We start from the raw sequence: 23,401 nt of genomic DNA, 5'->3' as shown, positions 1-23,401 counted from the left end.
TGAAGTAGGCAATGATGGATCCAGGGCTATAAACACTTACTAACAAAGATAACTATTTCTTACATCATGAGTAGTCTCTACCTATATCATTTAAATTGAAATAAGTGGATTTCAAAAGAGCAGATGGAATTCTACTCAGATTATAGACAATACATAGCCATATCTTAAACTTACTACAGGATTAAGTTCTACTATCACCATGGCACTTATGTATACCCAGTATTGCCTGGATTGGGTAAATCTGTATCTCTTCATAAAGTATTTGCATACTTCAAGTATTATTAATACTCGTCTTGATTTTTAAAAATCAGCTTTTGGGGATTTGAAGAAGAATGTTTCTGCTTCATTTTTATTTTTCCTTTGAACACCAATTTTGAAGGGAGATGCCCCTCCACACACGCACACACATTTTTTACATTTTTTTGCATTCATTCAGCATTTGATTGAAGAGTTAATTCAGCTCCACTGAACAATGATAGATGTAATGAACAGAAAGGTCTTCCAATGTGAGAGATATTCTTCTCAATTCTTTCTGACAGGCAAGGGATGGTAAATAGACAAAACAGAGTCAAGCTAGGCAGCAAACTTGTAAAAAGAATGACTCTGGTAATGTACAAGGACAGCATGCACATCAATGAATACTTACATAAATGTCTGCACCATAAAATCCATCCTGGTATACAACACTGCAAGGATGCACACACAAAGAAAAACATCCATATTAGTGCATTTCCACATGCAAATGCCACCAACCCCTGCACAGCTGAGGTTAGTCTTGTCACAAGAACAGAGGGAGCGGGAAGGAAGGCACTCTTCACATTGGTTAAGGAGGTTGGTAGTAATTATCAGAAGTGAAACTGTACCGAATACATCAACTTATAAAGTATGCCAAATGCTTACTCAAAGAGAGGTAAAGCATGGCAGGATTGGAAAATACTTTTGATAAGGTTTTGGTCGTGGTGGTGGTAGGGTGGTTCTTTTTTTTTCTAAGCAACCACATATTGGCAGTATTTTTTCTATAAAAATTTTCAGTGGGCCAATCCTACAATCAGTTTTAATACATTAACAAAATGCTGTCTCTTAAACTACTACTTTCTTGTCCTGCAATTATGTCAATCCTCTGAAACATAGTTGTCATTACTTAGATGGAAAACAAAACAGAGCATAAGTTTACATGGTGGGAGGAACGTGTGAAATAATTATACTGGTGGTATTCTACCCATTGGGTCAAATCCCAACACCTCAGTGTACACAAAGATGGGAGTAGGTACTGCATTGTTTGCTGGATACACATTCCTGATAGAGACAACAGGTCTGTTAAGAATATCATGGTGTTATTTAAAAAAAAAAAAAAAAGTATTAACCTTCCTCACTTTATCATTTTACAACTCTGGCACACATTTCTGTGCTTCTGAGCTCCCCTGCAGTTTTGGTTGGACACGTTACTATTTATCTGAAAAAATTTAGTATTGTTATATTACTGTTAACGGTTCACCCAGAGACTGCTGCATTCCAGCGAACGCAAACCATCACTTTAAATAGTTCCAATTTTACATTATAAAACCTTCAGGATAAATAACAAAGTACGACAAAGATAGTTTAAATGATTACACTAAATAAAACTGGAACTACACAACAGTGGCCTACCAGTTACAGATATTACATTTTACATGCATCTGGCAGCTCTGCAACTTAAAGTGGGTATTTCCAATATCAGAATCAACCTGTTTCAAGAACTAACTATGAGAGCACACAATAGGTTTTTGCAACAATATTTTCAGTTTGGCAATACTATTATCTGGGAATAATAGTTATTACTGTGTTTCTAGCCTAAGCTCTTTTGCAATTCCAACAAGAATTTTCATGTCAGAAATATAACTGATCTGTCGAGGTCAATGACCAAAACCCATAGGACTGAGCTGGTACATGTCTAAGTCAGAATCACTTGAGAAAATCATAAATACGCATACATGCACATAAACCACATTGATAAAACCACACTGATTACAGAAGTTTGCTATGGAATAACAACACATGAAAACTCTGCTCCACTTATATCACAGTGTCTGGCATTTGCTTCAGTAAGGTCAGACCTTTGTGCATTTATTTTTCCATTTATTATGTCTGCAGAGCAAAATATGCCAAACCTTGTCTACCTTGGAACTATTTAGAAACCTTGCTATTTTCCTTGTAGCGTACCTTCATCTTGGTTTTGACAGTCTGGTTATTTTAAAACATTGCACGCTTTTCTTACACCTGTTTGCATGTAAGAAATGAAACATTTCACATGACTGTGAGGTAGAAGTAGACGATCATGAAGAACATGGAGGGATTTTCATGAGATCATACAGAAATGGTACATAGTTTACTGAAGATGGAGGCCCCACAACCATGACCCACAGCGCGGGAAGAAGGAGCAAGGGAAGGTGTTTCAGGTTCTGGGTTTCTAAGCATCCAACTGCATTTTAATAGGCAGTAAATTAAATTAATTTTCCAGTCAAGTCAGTTTTGCCCATGATGGCAATTGGTAAGCAATCTCCCTGTCTTATCTCAGCACAATAGCTTTTCCATCTTACTTTATGCCCCTATACTCTTGAGGAGAGGGAATGAGAGCACAGCCGGGCGAGGGTCTGGCAGCCAATCAACATGAACCCACCACAGTAAGTTAAAGCATAATACATTCAATTGTTATTAAACATTGCTATTCAGAAAATAGCACTTTTGAGAGAATATGTGTCAAAATGAGGACCTTTTGTCTTCCTCCCCTTGGTGATCTGTGGATATACAGCGAAGATATTGCAAGATGAATAGGGGCTGATATACTCTGAATTCTAAATATGCAACTGCTTCATGAATATTATACTGAAGGAAGCACCCAACACTAAAATGAGAGGTGAATGCATGACTCTGTCATTAAACATGGTTAGTATTAAGATGGAGTGACAGAATCAGGCAAATAAGTATAACATTCCCAAGCAGCACATGCACTAATGAAAAGATATCAGCTGATTTTATCTTATTTTGTCCATACGGTCTTGTAGTACAATCATGATGTTAAATATAAAACTTCCAGCTTCTTTCAAAGTTTGAAGAAAAGCAATTCTTCAGATTTTCATAGGTTTTCAGAGGATATTTTCTCTATTCACTGTCCTTATAATTTGTTGACTCCTGTGACTGAATACTAGCACTGGAGTCAAATGTATTTTCTAACATCAATCTTCATCAGAAGGACAAAGTGTAAAACACCAAGAGCTATGTTTTGTTCTTGCGCTTTTATTTTTCCTTCACTATATAATTTTCTAGAGAGTAATTTGCTTGGCTTATCATCCCCTTTTCTCTCTCTGAAGCTGTAGGCAGAGAACAGATGATAAGTCTGAAGCATGGACTCATCTTACCACAGCTGCTTTTATACTTTATATTCAAAAAATTGTCTTGGCAGACAGATAAATCTCGAGTTCCTTGTAAAGCCAACACAGAGTCTAGGAATAGCCACCTTACTGAAATTAGAATTATTATGCCCAGTATGGATGATATGTCAATGCACTTCTTGGAGGCATTAAAATAAGAAAAACAAATTTGGGGGATTTATTCAGTTGTATTTTATGATTTTATTGTGCTAAGGAAAACTCAAGACAAAAATCCTAATTTAATAAAAAAATATTCATCTAAAGTATATCATATATGGCAATCATTTCCTAAGATTATTTTTCTATAAATATGAAACTATTGTCTCACCAACTATTATATATCTGCTTTGCATGGTTTTAGCTGTTTTATTTTAGTCTTTCAGTCTTATAATAATTTTTGTAACTATATTAAGACAAATTCTTTATTAGTTTAGATTCCACCTTTATAATATCCTGGGAAGACATCTGTCTTCATTATCATTTTTCTGTCCTCATCTTTCAAAAGGATTGGGTTGAGTAATCTATCAATGACATAAGATGACAGTTCTTGACTGCACATGCATTAGTTCAGTAACTTCATAGTAGCTGAGTATATATGGCCCTCAGTCATACACACAATTTGCACTAGTTAACATAAATAACCTAAGGTGGGTTAAGTGGAGTGATTGATCCAATGTAACGAATGGGCATTACAATCCTGATTTCATTCATTCATTCCAATAGGAATCACGGTTATAGTTCACTATTTTCCCTCCATCATAAACAAGGGAAAGTACCTGAGGAACAACTGTTCTCTTGTTTTATGATTGTCGGTGGGTTTGCCTTCAATGTCCTACACATATTTTTCAGGTTTTGGTCTCAGAAATCATTTTTTACATGAAGCCTTCAAGAAACAACTCATACAAGAGATGCAACTACAACCTTATTTAAAATAAACCAAAGAAATGACTAAGAATTAAACAGCTTTCAGCGCTCTAATAACACAACTTTCCCCGCTGTAAATATAGAACTGAAACTCTTCTATGAGACTGTTTCAACTTTTTAGGATGTTCTCTAATTCCTGGTTCTTGTCTTCCCAGTTTCAATGTTTTCTGCCGCAAACAAGTTATGAGATTTGGAAAATTAATTGATGGCATTGCCCCAGAGAGCAATGCTGGAAGACAGAAATCACTATGCACTTGCAAAACACGTTTTTTGTTCTAACAATTGCACGTATATACAAAGCACGGAGCCCAAAGTAAGAGGAAGTTTCTGTGAGGACAAAGAAAAAACCATAACCACCATAGCAGATGTAGTAGCTTATATTAATTATCTTTCTTAAATTCAGAATAATGTGTTGGAAAATAAAATCCTTTTGAATTTTGAATCAGTTAGAATGTAGCAATGTAGTAGGGAACAGTCAAAAATCATGTCCTCAACCCTCCCCAACTTCACAATTTTATGCAGGGCTGTTTTTTGTTGTTGTTTTGGGGTTTTTTTTAATTCTTCTTTTCAAAGAGAAAAAAGCGTATTGCTATCCCCTGTCTTCCCAGGAAAGACACCAGATGTGGAGATCCAGACTGAAAGCTAATTCTCTCGTAGCTTCATCACAACTGTGAGGAGCAGAGGAGAAACATGAAGACAGAGTTCACTCTGTCTTCACAAGTTCACTCACTGAACTTGTGCAGAACTTGAGGCAAATGATGCTGGAAAGAAGGGCTTCTCATCATTTTTACTAAAACTGTTATCTATTACTACTGTCTGCTATGCTACCAGATATACAGTGACACTGGCTTTTTTTGACAGCAATATAAAGATAGAGCATCATCTAAACGTTTTACTATTTGGCGAATGATTTTCAAGAATGCTGATGCACTAGTTGCTGGAGTTCAAAAGCAATTATGGGAATCAAAATCAGATCACCTGCTTTCGGTAGTTTGCTGAACAACAAAAACTGCTTCTTTCTGCTTTCTTTTGACAACACAAGTACTGCCAACTGCATCCAAAATCTGTCACAAGGATGCCTTTACTGGTAGCTTCTGCTTTATTAGGATATGCTCCCTTATTTCAATTTCAGTAGGTTTTTATGGTACATATAAAGTTATGAGTAAGCTGAACATTGTAGTATTTCCAGGCATTAGAAATGATGCCACAGATGCTAAAAATGAAGTATTTTCCATATGCTAACAAACAAAGACACTATCCCAAGGAATTAGTGAAAGGTCTTAATTGCAAGTAAAGGATCCGTTAATTATTTATGCAGTGCTATGTAACTCATGAACACTGATTTCATTTTTAAATGACACATTTTAAATCAGGTGTGCTGGTTTATTTATAAGACAACAATGGCCTTAAATATGGCTATAATCAATAATTTTCCTCAGACCTAGCACAGCATGCCACATTGGCTGTTTCCCAGGCACAGCAGAAGAGAGCTTTCCATATGAATCACACTATCGTGTTTTCCTTAATGACCACAAGATATTCTAGATTTCCTTACAACATGGGACTTGGTGCCATTTCTTAACTTCATTAACAGTTTCTAAGAAAATGTCACAGTCGGCATCAAACAGGACATCAGTGAACAGGAACAACTGCACATTCAAGGGATGCTGAATAGCAAAAAGGTTTCTGTTACAGAGCAGTGAATCCTGAGAGTGCTGCTGAGTCAAGGACAAGTAAGCACCATGTCAGGTTAGTCTAAGAAATTGAAAATATTTCAGTATTAAACTGTTGGCTTGTCTCTAATTCTAGGCTACTTCCTTGAATGCAAAATGAGAAATTGTTACTAAATGAATTGCAAAATAGCATTCAAAGCTTTTTCAATTTTTCTTATCAACAAATTATATTCCAAGTTGTTTGTTTCCTTCTATAAGTTGATTCATCCTCTGTGATCTCTTTATTACCTCCTTAATTTTCCTACTCCCATTATGACTGAAACCCACATTCTTATAATTTATTTTCATTGATTAAGGATTTTTTCTGACGAAAATTCCTTTTTGCTTCTTTGATAGGTCAGAGTACATAATGGGTGAGCACAGAACAGAACACCGCAAATAAATTCCAAATTGCATTACTGTATGACAAGATCTAATATATTAGGCCAAAGAAATTATTTCAGAATAAAGCTTTATTAATCCAACTGTGGATCAGCGCAACAGAGATATGTATTACTTCTGCACTGATCCATGAATTACAGAAGTTGGCACTTCCTTTGTGCATTGGAAAGCAGTGCCTTATTATAAAACATAGGTGGGTGGAGAAAATTAAACATGACTAATACCTGAACTAAGACCTATCTTAATTAAGACAAAGCTTACTAATTGAAAATTTTTGCAGAGTCAAATCGTGTTAGAAAACATACTGATTGGCAAGGTGAGCTCTCATTACTAAGGTTCATCTCTGACAGCTGGAGGTCATCAGAACAACTAGATGTGGAACCCACTCCTGAACCTGACTGCAGTGCAAAACTTCTGGATTAACTTACAGCAGGAGTTCAGAATGTTCATACATCTAACTTACCTAAGGATGCTGAAAGTAAGCAGTACAATTACATGAGAATATATATGTATTACACTTGGAAATTTAATTTTTCATGTTGAGTCACTGTACTAACTAAACTATAAAAGTTTCTATAGCACACACATACACATGCAGAGCACCCACATATGGCCCCTTAAATTAAAGCAAATTTAAGTTACTTAATGGTTTGCAAGTATTTACTTATGTTGCAAATACTAACAAAAAAAGTATTGTCCAACTCAAAAACTGTATCACAAATAGCTGGTATGTATTTTCTGATGTAACTTTACGATCATGAAACTGGTAATAACCCACATTACATATTACACATTGAACTAAATAGAGGTGGAAAGAGTCCACTGTCTTTATATGCAGTATCCATTTTGTAGCTGAGACATTCAGATTGAAACCAGCCTTTGCAGGACATTCTAAACTCGTTGCTCTCATTGCCATATATCATTACCTGGACCAAACCTAAATGAGAGTCTGGGCAACAGTGGGATAACTTGGGTGGGACACCATCCTTGTCCAAAGCTAACTCAGACAATCTTCAAAAATCATGGTGTGTTCCTCCAGCAGTGGTATACAGTCTTGCTTATTAAATTAATATTATTTTGCTTATTAAAAAAACAGAATACACTCTTACAAAATAATCTGATTCTGTGCCGTATTTTTATATTAACTTTTAGAACATCTTACTTCTCTGAGGTGACAACTGCCCAATGGGAAGGAATGGTCAAAGTGCCCACCTTTAATATCCCTGAAAATTTAGCTCAATGGCTGACTGACTAGAGCAACAAACTTGTGTAGAGAAACACACACCTTTTGCCATAATAGAACAAAGGTTTCATGACAACCTGAGAAAACCAGCAAAAAGCACCCATCTTCTACTGTAATGAGGTAGGAAGGTGTAGGAGGACAGGGTCTTGTGCTGCAAGCTTTCTTACATGCAATATTCACAGTGAGGGCATATGAGCTGCTGAACAGGATTTAAGCAAGGGCAGAGAGAGAGACTTCCCCTTCAGCCAAAGACTTCACAAACCCTTCCTCAGAAAGATCTGGTTGCTCTGCAGAGAGGCAGTGGCAAATCTACTTCAAATTTTTATGAAAAACTACTTTTCTGGCCTGGGATCAGATAAGTTTTCTGATTTTCCAAACTTGTCAATTCCTTCATAGCTGAAAATCTTTTGACAGTGTTAGATCTTCAAAATATCACAAAACCTTTCTGTGCCAGCAATTACAGAGCTACCGAAGAATTTGTTTATTCTCCCTCTCTCTCAAAAACATACCTGAAAAATAACTATTGAGTTTCTAGAAATTATTACTATGAATTTCTCTCTTTGGTTCCTTAGGTAATTGCTTGGTTTTAATAAATGTGGGTCACTGACAGCGATATCTTAAGGTATTATTTAAGCAAATGTACTGAAAAACACATGGCTCTGAGAGAAGTACCTGAGATTTTTATCATGGTAAAGACATTTACTAGAAAAACTAAACAAACTGCAACATAATAATAAAAGAAATACACTGCTAAGCCTTCAGGTCCAGAGACAACTCTCAGTGGATGATTTAAGAAAAAGAAGTTAAGGCGATCCAACCTCCTTAATAACCAGATGTTGGCAATCATCAAAAATATATCTTTAGCTGAAACAATTTCTCTGTTCCAAAGCATTCAGTTTCTAGCCGCATTTACATAACAATATGTGACATCTGAAATGCTTAAGGCCACCAACCGTGGCAGTACAAATTACAGTCATTTTTCAATAGTCGGTGCAAGGTGCACCACTGCCAGAGCGGGGATTGCCTGCATGCTGCGCTGCGTTCTGCACTCAGCCGCGATCCGCATGCACCGCACTCACACGTGGTTTGCAGCCTTTGGAGATTCATGCTAACAGGTACAAGGGGCCGATTTCCTTACCCGCCGTAGGCTGGGATGGGAGGGGGGGGAGCTGCCGCGCGAAACGTGTTGTACACCGTGCGACCTCGGCCTCTTAGGTGGGCACCTCTGTAGGCAGCGGCTGCGGTTGCGGCAGGGTAGGGAAATCCTGGCACTGTGGAGACAAAAAGAGGCATGAGTGTAAAATATTTAGATCAGTCTAAAACAAGAGAAATGAAGCAGCACGTTTGTGCCTCTATTAAAGCTTGCCTGGCACTGGATGAGGCAGATGCCAAATAATGAAGCTCTTAGTCTTTGAACTAGAGGCCTCATCTTTTTAAACAAAACCTTTGTATGCAAACAGGAGGTAGCAAACTGGGAATTTAGATGGCAGTATCATCAGCAGCTCTGACACTCTTTGAAGACACTATTAAAAATCATACTGACTGTTCTAGCCATCAATGTTACCAGGAGACTCCTGAGGTCCAAGTCACCCAGTTCAAGCTCATGTGTATAATGCCAGAGGAATTTCCATCACATCACTGGATCTACCTTCAAAAGTCAGCCCTGCTGTGAGTGGGGGTGAGACGTCAGTCCAGGTAGCTCCAGTGATCTCCATAATCCAGTGATTTTACCAAACAGAGCTTTACTTTTGCTCCAAAGACGATCATTAACTGGGTCTTAATTGTGTATCAAGGGAAAAAAGGACAGAGCAAGAGTCTTCTCAGATTTTGGGGGTGTACCTTGTTCATAACAGTACCCATTATTCTTTCAGAGGCAAGGGCTGCATAGTTTGGAAATATCTACCTAAATCCAGATCGGATTCAGATCCAGCAGAAACCATTTAGACATATAGCAAATTAACTCAGACATTTTTATACTGTCATTGCAACTAAGCATAAGCATCTAAGACTTAAAATATTTTAATCAGAAACTAAACAGTAATACAGTACTACTTAGTGGTTTTTTCTGTAAAATGTTTGTAACTTCTCTCTTCATAATCTTTTTAATTGAAAAAAACAAAAAAAAAGCAGCTTTCCACTTTACTTCCTCTGACAGTTTTTTACCCAATACTTCATTATGTCTGTTCACTTTTGTACATATATTGCTGGTCTATGTCAGAATAGGCATTTTAAAAATTAATTCACCAGTGAGACAATCAAATCCAGCTCTGTTGGCACTCAGGTTCTGTCAGTTGTGCTTCACTGTGTTGAATTTTATTCGGTATGTAAATAAACAGATAAAAGAAATAAATATCACTTAGCAAAGCTCTAATAAGTAGCAAGAAAATGGAAGTAATGATGTATAAAACAGTAAGTTTTTCAAGCCTGAAATGCAAATTTATTTCAATCCACATATATCTTTCATCTGTTTTAGCACTACGTTTTAAAAGAAGATTTGAATTTGAAAAATAAAATTAAAAATTCAGAACTTGTAGAAATTGCTGGCTGAATATATTAAGGTGACTTCTCAATATTTGCTTTACTACTATGGCTTTTGGGCTTTGCTACATTTGGTCTGCTTTCAGTAAAACACTCAGTGTCCTAGTCAATCTTTCTGCTGTAAAACGTACCGTTTGAAATGAACTCACCAATTCCTTGATAGAGCCACACACCTTATACACAAGAATGGACCTATCTCTTGATTTTCAGAAGAAATTAGTAAATACAGGTATAATGAAAAACAACTGGAATTTTACAGTTGTATGGGAAACACTGAGGATTTACCTCTGTGAAAGCATGAGCTTCTAATAGCGTTTGTGAGCATTTTTTCCTTTGAATTGTACCATAGAATCCAGCTTTCACACAGAAATAGTAAAATACATACTTTGCAACAACTGAGCATTTATCCTAAATATTCTTTATTATTCATGGTGGTCACACCTTAGAAAGAATTATAGGAAGGGCCACTGACCTTCAATCTTTGACAGTGAATGGTTCTCTACAAAAGGTCACTGGAAAAGCACAGTGCCCCATCAATGAGTGAGCAAAAAGGAATTGTTTTTAAATATATATATATATATTGCATTTTTATGAGAAAGAATGCTTTCTCTTATGAAAGAGGGAAAAAAATCTAGAATACAGAGATAGCAGGAAGAGGCAGTTTGCCCATAAGCATTTACCAACTCCGGAACCCATAGGAGGTTCAGCATTCATGGGAGATGCTAAGGCAAGACAAGTGATTTCTACCATTTTCAAGGGATCTGCAACACAAAAGATGTTAGAATGAAAAGCCTGAAGTAATGTAATTGATTTGCTATGTCTGCCTTGCAGCATCTCCTTAATAAAATCATGAAGCATAAAATGTCTAGAGTAAAGCAAAATTCTCAAAAAGCATGTAGAAGCAATTAGTAGAAGGTAGAGTGATGATCTGGAGTTCTGTCAAAAAGACAGTAAGACACGATGGAAACTAAACCTGAGAAATATTGAACTAAGAGTGGCATTGCAAGGTCTCATGATCAAGTGAGGTCTAACAGTAGAGTTTAGATATAATAGAATTATATCCATCCTGAAAAAAATCATTTGGGTCAGTCTGAAAATCGGAGTATCTGAAAACATGCCTTCTATTTCCAGGTGGTAATATTAAAGATTAAGATTAGAGTTAAAATAATCAACAGGATCATGTCACCCTAGATTTGAGTGTAGGGGGAAAAAAAAGCTACTCCAGCCCAGCTGAGAAACCAGATGGTTAGGAATAATAACCACAGAATTTATTTTGCTACCAACTTTTTAATATCCTCACCCAAAAATAACCAGCAGAAGTGGCACCATTAGGACACAACTGAAGAATGGACTTCATAAAAACAATTTTATGAAAAAGACTCTCTCATCAGGAAGCATTAAGTGCTATTAACTAGCCCCAAAAGTAATGAATATGCTAGCCAGGAGGAGTAAAGATTTTAATGACTTAGTTTGTAGGTCAACCTTCCTTAGAGCCTCAGTGCCAAACTGCTGAAACTCAGTCAGTGAAAATGCTATTATAATGGGGTTGAAAATGTGTTTGACACTCAGCAGGGAAACATGAGTCCACTTCTAAGCAAAAATACCTTAAATTTATATAAAAGTAATTTGATGACTGGAATTCTTCTAATCTGTGACAGAGAAAAGGCCGGCTGCACACTGATGATATGAGATGATAATATGAGGTTAAAAACAAAAAAAGTACTTTTCTAAGTTATATAATCAAATAGCAAGCCAAAGAAACAATTTATGTTGGTAAAATTTCTTCTTCAAACTCATTTGTTCCATTTTTATATTTAAGAGGATAACATTTTTTTAAAAATGTATTATTACAATGAATATTGCCCAGAAAGTTCTCTCTTCTGGATACACTTTGTAAACATGGAAACACGGTCAGCGTACCTCCTTCAATTAACTTCAGTTTAGATCCCAAAAATGAAATCTGGTCAGCAAACTGCAACATTTGAGCAAACAAAAAGACATTTGGAATTACCAGGATTAATGTTAGTATATCAGTAAAACGTAGGTAACTAATGATTTTATATAGGAAACAAATATGAGCATGAGGAAAAGAAGAGGAACTTAAACTTTGTGTTCACAGATGAAGTTTAAGCAAATACTAATTCCTTCCAAAATATGTAATATAAGCATTGGTTTTATAATTTTTTTATTAAATGAACATGAAAGGTAGGTGCACTTTCTAGGCACCATATTTCAACATATGCCTTGGAAAACAAAGACTGAAGGAACAGTAATAAAGCTTGAGTTCTCAAAAGGAGGAATATAACCTGATAAAAAATACTTAAGGGTTATATACTGTGTATTAAAGTTTTAAAGCTTTGGGATAGATGGAAGAGTAGCAGATGTAAAAAACAACAGGGGGCAGATTTTGCATCAAAGCCATAAAAATATACAACCATTTTAATGGGCAATTATTCTTTGCATTTGTGCTGTGGTTTGAATTTGTATGAGAGTGCCATATGCCTCAAGAAAGGTGAGCCATCAAAATGGATGAACAAATCTACCTCTCATCACTCTTAATCACTCCTTCTTCGCACAAACTATCAGGTCATCCGCCATCAAGAGTTTTCAAATGTTTTATGGTGAAAAATTTTACCATCACATCATGTCTGAATCGGTTAGTAGCTAATTTACTGCAACATAGTTTAACTGTTACAAAGGCAGGGAGACACATTTACATTATTCCCATCGTTTAAGAGAATCCCTGTTGAGGAAGCACTTCAGAAGTGCTGGACGATAAATTAAAAACAAAGAGATGTAATGGGTAGCATGCTGAGAAAGGCTAAGCAGAATAATCTATGTGATATTATCTGAGATTTCAAGAACAGAATCAGGAGTCTATCCTGATGTATGTTGTGCAGCAAATTTTCTCTTTGCTGTAGTAGCAAGAAGTAGTATTACCTGGCATTCTTTAAAATAATTTAAAAAACCAAAAGTGCTAAAGACGATATGTACAGATCTTTGTATTTAAATACACAGTCTGAAGTACAGTGCAAGTAAAATTTAAGCTCTGTTACACTGCAGATTTTAAGTTTTAAATTTTATATATATTTATGGACTCTTAAAATTCCAGGATAAAATATCTTCAGAAGGTTCACAATGTTTACAGATTGCAAGCTGAAAATACACTTTTTCACATCTTATTTTTGTGAGATGATTATCGCTATGATCTAGTTTTGAATTAACTGAATTCAAAGGAAATTTGCCATACATGTCAAATACAGTCACAACCGGTCACTTCTCTTTCATTCACAGTCTATTTATTTTTTGAAACACATACTTAAAATTAGTAGAACAGTGATTCCCTTACTATTGTACAAAAATGTATGTCAGTATTAAACACTATTGTTTAGGAAAGAATAAATCTGTATTTTGGACAAACATTCTCATTTGAAATGCATTGAAAAGGAAAACAAAAATCTCTAATTAATGTACAAGTCTAATCACCATTCTCCACATGGAAGAGTAATTTTTCACTGTTCATTTGCTCAGTGTAATCTCAAAACTGACATAACAGAAAAGCAATGGCCTATAAATCTGCTCTCATTTGTTTCTTTAATATTCATATTCCATTGAACTACAGCTGCTTGTTGCTGCAGTCTATTACAACATGCAAAACTGTCGATAAAAATATTATGAAAGGCAAGATGTGTTTCTTCATGGCTCTGTGTGCCATTTATTTTGAAAAAAAATAACAATAAATGACTCATGGATTGTCCCTTAGTTTGCTGCACGCTGGGCGATTAGTGATTAATTACCTTGCTGCAAATTGACAGGGCACAAGGAAATCGACACAGCTCTGATTAATTAACTTTTTATGTGAGACAGTTACTTACAAAACACTGCACACTGTAATTGAATCCCTTTACACAACACTACTGCATTAAGTTTCCAGTCAAATCCAAATTAGCACAATATTTTACATAAAATTGGTGAAACTTTTTATAAGAAGGTGAAATGTGGCAGATTACGTACATATTTCTAGAAAGAGGACAGCTGCTTTAAGACATTATTTTCAACTATTTCATCCTCAGACATATGGAAAATAAAGATTTGTAGGATTTTTTCCATACCAAATCACCAACACAACCATACTCAAAACCAGAATATTTCAGTAAAAAGCAACCTCCTAGTTAATGTGCTTATTAGTACGTCAAATTGCAGGAAGGCATTTAACTGTTCCAACAACACTTGCTATTTGGTTGCCTTTACCTTAAATTTGTTTCCAGATCTAATTGAACTAATATTTCAACAATAACTTGCACATATTAAATTCACACTTAGATACCCTTAAATTATTTTAAGTATATATGGAATTATTTGTTTTCTCTGCCCTCCTCTGCTTCATGTCCTCTAATACAAATACAAATACAAAACAAGCACCAATGGTTTCTATGTATACCGATACCATTATATCTTGATGCTACAGCCTGGACACTGTTTTATCTTTTTGTCTAAACTCTTTCACTGTGAGGGTGACTGAGCACTGGTTCAGGTACCCAGAGAGGCTGTAGAGTCTCCATCCTTGGAGATATTGTAAAGCTGTTTGGACATGGTCCTGGACAGCCTGCTCAAGGTTATGCTCCCTCAGCTTGGGAAATGTACAAAGTGACCTCCACAAATTCCTTCCAACCTCAGCCATTTTAAGATTTCAGTCATTTGGAGAATCTGTAATTATCCGAAATTCCCATATATCTCATCCTTCTTTTACAGGACTGTATGTGCAGCCACTTGAATCCCAAAGACACCAAGAGATTTCTCTTAACACAGAAAAAAAATGGAGGATATGGAGGATAAAAAAGAACAGAGAAGATGAATGAGTTTTGTTTTTTTTTTTTTTTTTTAAAGCTATGTAATTACATCAATCTACAACTCTGAATAAAAAAAATACCATTTACAGCCAAATTACTTATGGTATACTTAATATCAAAATAAGTACTGTGCAGTTGATGTTACAAAGAATATAAGCAGTAGATGAACAAAGAATAGTTGAATTTTCACAAAAGAAATGACTAACAAACAAGAAAAAACTAAGTAGGTAAATTCAAACAAACTAGGCCATAAAGGAAAAGAAACTACTAGTAAAGAAACTACTAGAAGCCACATCTGACCTTGAGTTAAATAAGATTCTTCAAATATAGATGATCAAATGGATCAATAACTTGTCTAGTGTTCTTGGTTGTTGGACATCTACAAGTTCCAAGCAAACAGAAAAATTCCCCTATGTCACTGTTTCTGAGACGAAGTGAAAAGGACATGGTTGTGGAAAACTAGATGAAGAATGGCACTACTGTAAAGAGATGACAAACTTTAGTAATTTGAATGCTTATGAAAGTCAGTTCTGTGGTGACGAGAAGATCTGTCTGGATGGCACAAGGATTACTAAAACTGAACAGAATTACTAAACTGTGAAAAAGAAATTGCAGAACATTGTTGGGAACAACTTAGGTAGGAAGTGACTGAGGAAAAAAACACCTAGTTAACCTAATCCAAGCCATAATGGAAAAAAAAAGTCAAAACAAATAATAGCATCTGCAAAGAGTCGTATAGTTATTCAAGTATTAATCCCTCAAAGGCACTTAAAAATTGTGAAATTCAGGTTGAAGAATTTTGCTGTATACAACATGGTTTTAAGAGCCATGATTTAATAACAACACAAGAAGTATAGTGACACTACGGTGGGTTTTTTTTCTTTAAACCGAATCTTATAGACACAAAGAATCCTACGTACAATAACTTCATACATCATGATGTGAAAAAATGCTAAATGTAATACTAACTAATTCTAACTAATTTAGCTGCATACTGAGAGGAGTAAGTCCAAAGAATCCTATAGTCCTAACTCATTGGTTAGTCACAAGTATGGCCAGTGGCCAAGTGTCGTATTTCCATTAACAGAAAAGTTAAGACACATGAGATGCCCAGCTGTCCTTGGTCAAACATGATTTTTATTATTTGAACTAAATGACAAAGATACACTGCACAATTTACTATTAAAAATATTACGCATACATTTCCAGTCATCTCCCACTACCCAGGTGTTCAATGGTGTGCAAGTTAAAAAAAGTCAGTGGCACACAATTTAGGACACATCTATTATTATAAAACTTTTCAGTGTACTAGTTCAGACACACTGTGCCATCAGTAAATAAATTAACGGAAGAATTAATATAACCAGCAAGGCACTTAAAAACAGATTTGCAGGAGGGAAATTAGACCCATATTTACAGATTCTGGCCAAATACAATACATTGCATTGGTGACTTATTAGTGACCATTGAAAATACTGATAAACAGAAGGTAAAAGGACAGTTATCCTGAAAATAGTTACAGAAGAACAATATATAATGATACAAAAGACACAAGATGTTTTAACAATAATTTCAGGCAGTGCTACCAAAAAACCCTAAAGAGGTTCACTTCACAGTTTAAAAAGACTGAGACTTAAATCACGAATATAATGTAATACTTATTAACAGAATTTTGCCCAATTTTGCTAATTTTGTATTATCTTTGTAATTGTCTGACTTAGAAGCCAGTGGAGTTACCCACCATTCACATTCGCGTAATTTTGTTCAACACATGGCCTCTGGTCCAATACAATGGGCCAAAACAGTGTTTAAAAACTTTCTAAAGATATTTGAACAAAAGATGACATCAATATTTTTTCTGGAAGTGACACACTATTTTTCAACCTTCTACATTTCTATATATGCGGGAAAAAATATGGAAAGCAATTAATAAACTTCCCTTTCTACTTATTACTGCTATCTTCTTTAACTAAACTTTCACATAAACTGACTCTGTTTTAACGTACAGACAAGGAAGGGGTCTTTTCACATTATTCCTGGGTTACCATCAGGTGATTCTCTTTAGTTTATAAATAAAGACAATTAATTAACTCAGGAAGCACATTAAACCATAGTTTGACTCCTAAATGTTCAGTAATAAGGTTTTTATATCCTGGAAATGATATGTGTGATCTGTCTACTGAAATGTACGGCAATTTCCCTTTGGGCAAGATTTTTGCACTGTTTCACTCATGTATCTCAGTCCTCGATGGTTAAATTTGCTTAATCACAGAACCTTTGTAGGGGTGCTCCAGCTTTTTTTTTCTATGAAGCAATAAAATGCAGACAAAACCACAAACATGTAAATACAATCTACTAATACAAATTTTAACAGTGATGAAGTGACCTGCCATTCAATTTAAAGATAAAACAGACCAATTAAAATATAGTTTGCAAAAACCTTTTTACATTTACTTTGCAACACAGGCAGATTATTCATACCATAAGACTACTCATACTTCAAACTGTTCCTGGACCATAGACCAATTCATAATGGCAAGCCTACTAAACGGCCTTTCCCTTATCAATAACAGTAAAATCACAAAAAATAAAGAAAAACTACAACAATAAAACTACAACAAAATCAGTACAAATTGTTCATTGATGTCATTACAATAAAGCATATGTCTATTTGGATTGAATATGGTCAATTATGTCTTGCATACAAACCCCAGAAAAGGATCTACCAACCACCAGGACCACCTACACTTCGAGTCTCAGGATAACACTATCAGAAGACTACCAGAATCACAATATAGTTTTCAGGTAATTATGTGTGTGTGCAACAGATTAAACCTGACAATATAAACTGAATCAAGATTTTTAAACTGAATGTTTCCACTAATGAGCCTGCCTAGAATCACATGTTAAGTCACAAAATCACAGAACGGCTGGGGTTGGAAGGGACCTCTGGAGATCATCCAGTCCAACCCACCTGCTAAAGCAGGTTCACCAGAGCAGATCACACAGGAAGGTGTCCAGGTGGGTTTGAATGTCTCCAGAGAAGGAGACTCCACAACCTCTCTGGGCAGCCTGGTCCAGGCTCTGGCACCTCAAAGGAAAGAAGTTTCTCCTCATATTCAGATGGAACCTCCTGTGCTTCAGTTTGTAAATCCCCTTTTGAAAATGTGTATTTTCCCCATGTAATCTTCTTGGTACTGGAAATACTCCAGAATATAATAGAAATGTCAGAGGTCTTACACCAATCCATTAGTAATGCCACATAAAAATAAAAACATGGAATGTCTTCACTGAAACAAGAAACATGAAAATAGTTTCATACAGCACTTTTTATGTAGTTTACTAATATTCTCAAGCCAACTAACCTACTCGTGGATATTTAACAGGTACATTTAATAGACAGGCTTTACCTTATTTTAATTTCTGTACCACAATGAATCCGCAAAGGACTAAACCCTACTATTGGATATGGTATTTATATTTAGTATTTATGATTTTCCCTATTTATTCCATGCATATCAACAAAGTCCTGAACTATCCTCTACTTACGAAACAAACCAAAATACCCACAGGGAAAAAAGTATCTTTTTAAACATAGTAGATGTGACTGTCATACATAAGTGTTGATAAGTTTTAAATAGACAACATATATCAAAAGCAGAATTCCCATACCATTTAATTAATACTTTAAGCTTCCGCTATAGATTTTCCTTCTCTCCTGGCACAGAATGGATAACTCTGGATCAGTAGGAGTATTAGGATAATGAAGGAACATTGCTAATGCCTGCACTTAATTAATGAAATGTATTTTCCTGATTTGCTTTAAAAGAACCTAAGCATTAAAAATATTTTCTGTCAAAAATATTACAGGGCCAAAGGTTTCCAGGGAATTTTCTGAAAGAGCTGCCTTCCCACCTTTCAAAAACATCTCATCTTTGCCTTGTTGTTTTCTGGTTGCTCATAAGCTAAAATCCCAGGGCAACATAGTTTATTGTTTTAATATCTGTCTGACGCAAAGCAAAAGTATTCTCTGGCGAGTGCTTATCTGTCATATGTACTTCTGTGAAAGGAATATCAAGACAAATAAGATGTTCCAGGGCATATCATGGGATTATGAATTTGGCACTGACTGAATTGTGTGTAAAAATAGTTGAAATGATAAATACAAAAAATATGGACACCGATATTTTAAGGATGGGAACTTGAAGAGCATTGGGTTTAAAATATTTTAATTCAACTGTTTATACTATTTTAGTATAAATAGAGAATGAACACTCAAGACTATAAATGGGACAAACAAAATGAGAGGAAAAAAATATTCATAATTGAAACAGTTAAAACAGTAAAATTCTATACTAATGACAATGGACTGTGAACTTATTTTGTATTAATTAAATTCAATGTAATGTCATTTTCTATATTGAAATGAATAACCAGTGATCTGGAAATTCATTTAGACCATTAGGTTAATTACAGAAACTGATGGAAGTTTTATCAGACAATTACAATTAAAGAACAAGAACAATGTGGGACAGATTTATAAGCATTTGGACCACCTCAATCATTTTTGTTGAATTCCATCACCACTTCTTGCAAAATTGTAATCAATATATCAATTTAAAAATGGGCCATCAACTTCATTTGCCCTTGACTATGATAAAATAGAATAAATTAATATCTGATTTTGTCATTTTTGTATTTTTTCCTTTTTTTAAATTCTATCACTTCTTTGCAATATGAAAGATTTATTTCTTTTTAATCAAAAATTAAAATATATGGAAAAAGCATGTATATTTTGGAGCTGATAAGCATGCTTATTGAAGATGAAACAACTCTACCATTTAGAAAATGTAAGCCAAAATTGACATCAGTTTAAAAAGAACTCATTGAAGTCAAGGCAAAATTCTCTTTTATGGGCATGCAAAACATTTGGGAAATAGAGGCACTCATCTGTGCATCATTCTGAGGAAAGGCATGCAGGAATTTACTGTTTTACCACACACATTAGCTATTCAGTTCAGTGAACTGCTCCTTTAATACTACCTCAGAAAAATCTACTAGTAGTTACATACCTGATAACTCAAGTATCTTCATTTTTACTTGGAGCTAAATTAAAGCTTAAAAGTTACAAAGATCAAAGTTTTGATTTAGAGAGTGAAAACTATTTAGCTGCCTTTGAACTTGTATTAAAATTTGTAAATCTCTCCCGTTGCCTTCCATGGGACCTGGGTATGCAAAACTGTAAATTTCTGAAAATCGTGATATGCAGCTATAGGCTGCCTTCCCCTTACACCAGCTGGTGCTTACTGAGCCCGAGAACGTTGACGAGCACAAAGAAGTTCTTTCCTGACAGGTCAATCCCCTTTTCCGTCCCCTGCCATGAAAGGGTAGAGGAGGTTATCAAGAAAAGGTAGTCAGGCTTTTCACAGAGGCACACACTGGGAAGACAAGACACAACAAACATAACTTGAAAGAAGAGAGGTTTCCAGTTTCAGGACACTCAGCTGTTGGAACAGGCAATCCAGAAAGGTTGTGCAGTTTCCGTCCTCAAAGGCGCTCTGGTGCAACCTGGTCCTTCCAACCTGAATAATTCTTGGATTCTATGACTTCATGTCTTCTTTTTGTTTCCTCATGTTTTGGCTCTCTGACTTCAATTTCATTGACATTTTCAGACACTTCTACATTATAGAAAATGGGGAAAACAGGCACTAAACAGCTTTTAAAAGTCCTTGCATAAATTCAGATTAATATTTTGGCCTTTTTTAACCATACATACCCAGCTATATTACTGCACTCTGTAGAACAGTGATACAGATATTCAGTGACAGATTTTTTTTCTTCTTTTGAATCTTCCTTTTGTCCAGCAGGGTCTGAATATTCTCATGGATCCTATTCTCGAGTGGCTTCAATTTAGAAAATTTCCAAAATTTTTCTTGAATCATTTCTTATTTAACAGTAGATACAAATTTCTCCAGGTTTTTAAAACTTCCTGTGGAAACAACTAGTCTAAAGAAGTGGGGGTAAAAAGACACTGTCAGTTATGTGCAGCCAAACCGTTTGATTTACAAAGTTCCAGTGAAATATCATGGGCCTCCAGGAAGCTCCCAGGGAATGCTTACTTACTCGCTGGGACTTGGTGTACTCCAGTCTTTACTTGCTGGGTATATCTCTTTCCAATACTTGCCTACATTCTGCATTACGATAATCCTGAAGGATCCGACTGAAATCAGTTGTATCAGTTCTGTCCTCGCCTCGAGAAGCTAATACTATGGGAATCTAGAGCGGCCAAGATGAGACCATGAGTTTCCTTACTTTGTCTCAATCAGGTAAAGAATCTGTCCACCAAGGGATGTGAACACATCTGCATGCTGAAGATTTGTTCTACGTAACAAATTATCTATTCCCGGAATAGATGTGCAAGTGAAAAACTGATCCAGGTCCCATCTTCCACTTCAGCCTAAGAGAACAGATGAGGCATGGGAGACTATTGCTACTGATTTGTTCCACTGCTTGCAGAAGAAACAGCTCATTTCTTTCTGTATTATGCAAAGGGCCAGAAGTGATGGAATGAACCAGAGCCATGTTTCCATCTCCTGACATATTCAGAGGTGTAACTAATCACTGTACCAGGAAATGTACAATGTGATAAATAAAATATATCCTGGGGAAATAAAACATCAGAAGGGAAAGAGTAGCTCTAAGAAATGTACTCTTCTGGCTAGCCAAAAAAACAAAGTGTTCAGACTTATCAGAGGCGACTAGTGATCAATATAATTAAAAGTCAATCAGTTAAGTGAGAAATAAAGCTAGCCAAATCAAGAAAAATATGCTTTATAACTGCATTTCAGTCCTTCATTTCTTATATTATACAACTCAGGAGCAAAAGATGAACAGTCAAGTTAACGACAACATTTCTAAAAATGAGGACTATCCTCTTATCTGAAAATTCCTAAATGCCACTAGCATTTAATGAACTCCAAGCCACTCAGGCAGCTTTTAAAATCTCAGCTGACTCTTTCCCTTCTGTTAAAACAATTACAAATTCAAAACCTCTTAATTCTTACATTGTAAGATGTTGTAAAATATTACATGGTTACAATACTGGCAGTAACAATAAATGATGAACAAATTATTCAAAGATGAAGTCTGCAATATCGTTGTCTACATGGAATTGTAATAGCAAAGCTATTAGTCTCCTAGACACCAACGTTGACTTATCAGTTATCATTTCAATATTACAAATGTGCGTAAAAAATGTAATATAGATTTTTAAAATAATAAAAGAAAATTAGTCAAAACTCGAGCTTCATTTCTATTCACTTCTTAGTAGAATTTCCTACAGAAACTGAACTATTTTACATCTCTATTGAAAGTTTTGTAATAAGGAGAAATAAAAAAAAATTTAATTACAATCATTAGTAATTGTAGTAATTTTGTACTATTAAGAGTTGTGACCCTGTGGGGGAAACTACATTTTGGCAGTACGAAACACTATACATAATAGAAGAATAATCATGACTTGCAGACACACAGATTCAACAGAAATATAGTAATTTCTACTGCAAGGGCTACTAGCAACCTCTGTTATGAAACTGCGCATTACACGTTGCCCAGTGGGAGGCAGATAGGCAAAGTCTGTTTACTTATGTATTTGGCATAATTGAAAACAAACAGGTGTTTGTTAGGATATCATTATTCCAGAAGCACCACTGCAAAATAAGATTTTTCAAAGGGATTGCCTCATAAGACATAATGGAAACAGGGAAGTATAGAGCTTAGCTAGCTATACAATTACTATCTAGGGATTTAATAATAGTGGAAATACCGTACAATGTAAACAGCAACACCAGAAATAAATTTTGTAGGATAGAACTCAGTGAGATAATAGGAGCAACCGGGTAAACTTAAGAAAGCCTTTCTTTGGAGTAATTTCTAGAAAACTAAAAATACACCACTCCCCAAACCACCCCGCAAAAAAAAAAAAAAAAAAACAAAAAACAAAAAACAAAAAAACAAAACCAAAAAACCAAAAGCAGCTCCCCCCTAACAGATGAATGACAAGTTTGGATAATTTTCTAGGAAAATAGTTTCAGTCAAAGATTGGTACTTCAGCCCAAAGACTGGTATTTCAGTCAAAATAGAGCAGTGTACCAAAAATGAACATGATTTAAACATTAAGTATTTTGTCTCTTTATTACTACAAGGATTAAAAAAAAGCACTGGGAAATGTGATGTAGTAGAAAATATTCTTGAAGTACCTGGAAGCAAATGCAGACTTAACTGATAATTTCATTTCCAATTTAAGACACTTCATATATTTTGTTA

The 23,401-nt window shown here is 35.3% G+C and overlaps 1 protein-coding gene across 50 annotated transcripts in view; it reads right to left on the bottom strand.

The window, feature by feature from the left end:
• Window positions 1-23,401, bottom strand: part of RBFOX1 (RNA binding fox-1 homolog 1) — a 1,115,790-nt gene that overhangs the window by 41,501 nt on the left and 1,050,888 nt on the right. For 46 of the 50 annotated variants that reach the window (XM_065030742.1, XM_065030772.1, XM_065030741.1 and 43 more), the window contains 2 exons: window positions 8,827-8,959; window positions 647-686 (listed from right to left, as the gene is read on the bottom strand). In XM_065030742.1, the coding sequence (XP_064886814.1) occupies window positions 647-686; window positions 8,827-8,959 (173 nt within the window). The remainder of the gene's footprint in view (window positions 1-646; window positions 687-8,826; window positions 8,960-23,401) is intronic. The other 4 variants (XM_065030745.1, XM_021295771.2, XM_021295772.2 and 1 more) reach the window with 1 other exon arrangement.

Source organism: Columba livia, chromosome 15, assembly GCF_036013475.1.
Source record: "Columba livia isolate bColLiv1 breed racing homer chromosome 15, bColLiv1.pat.W.v2, whole genome shotgun sequence".
NCBI lineage: Eukaryota > Metazoa > Chordata > Aves > Columbiformes > Columbidae > Columba > Columba livia.
This window is presented reverse-complemented; position numbering and strand designations above follow the sequence as displayed.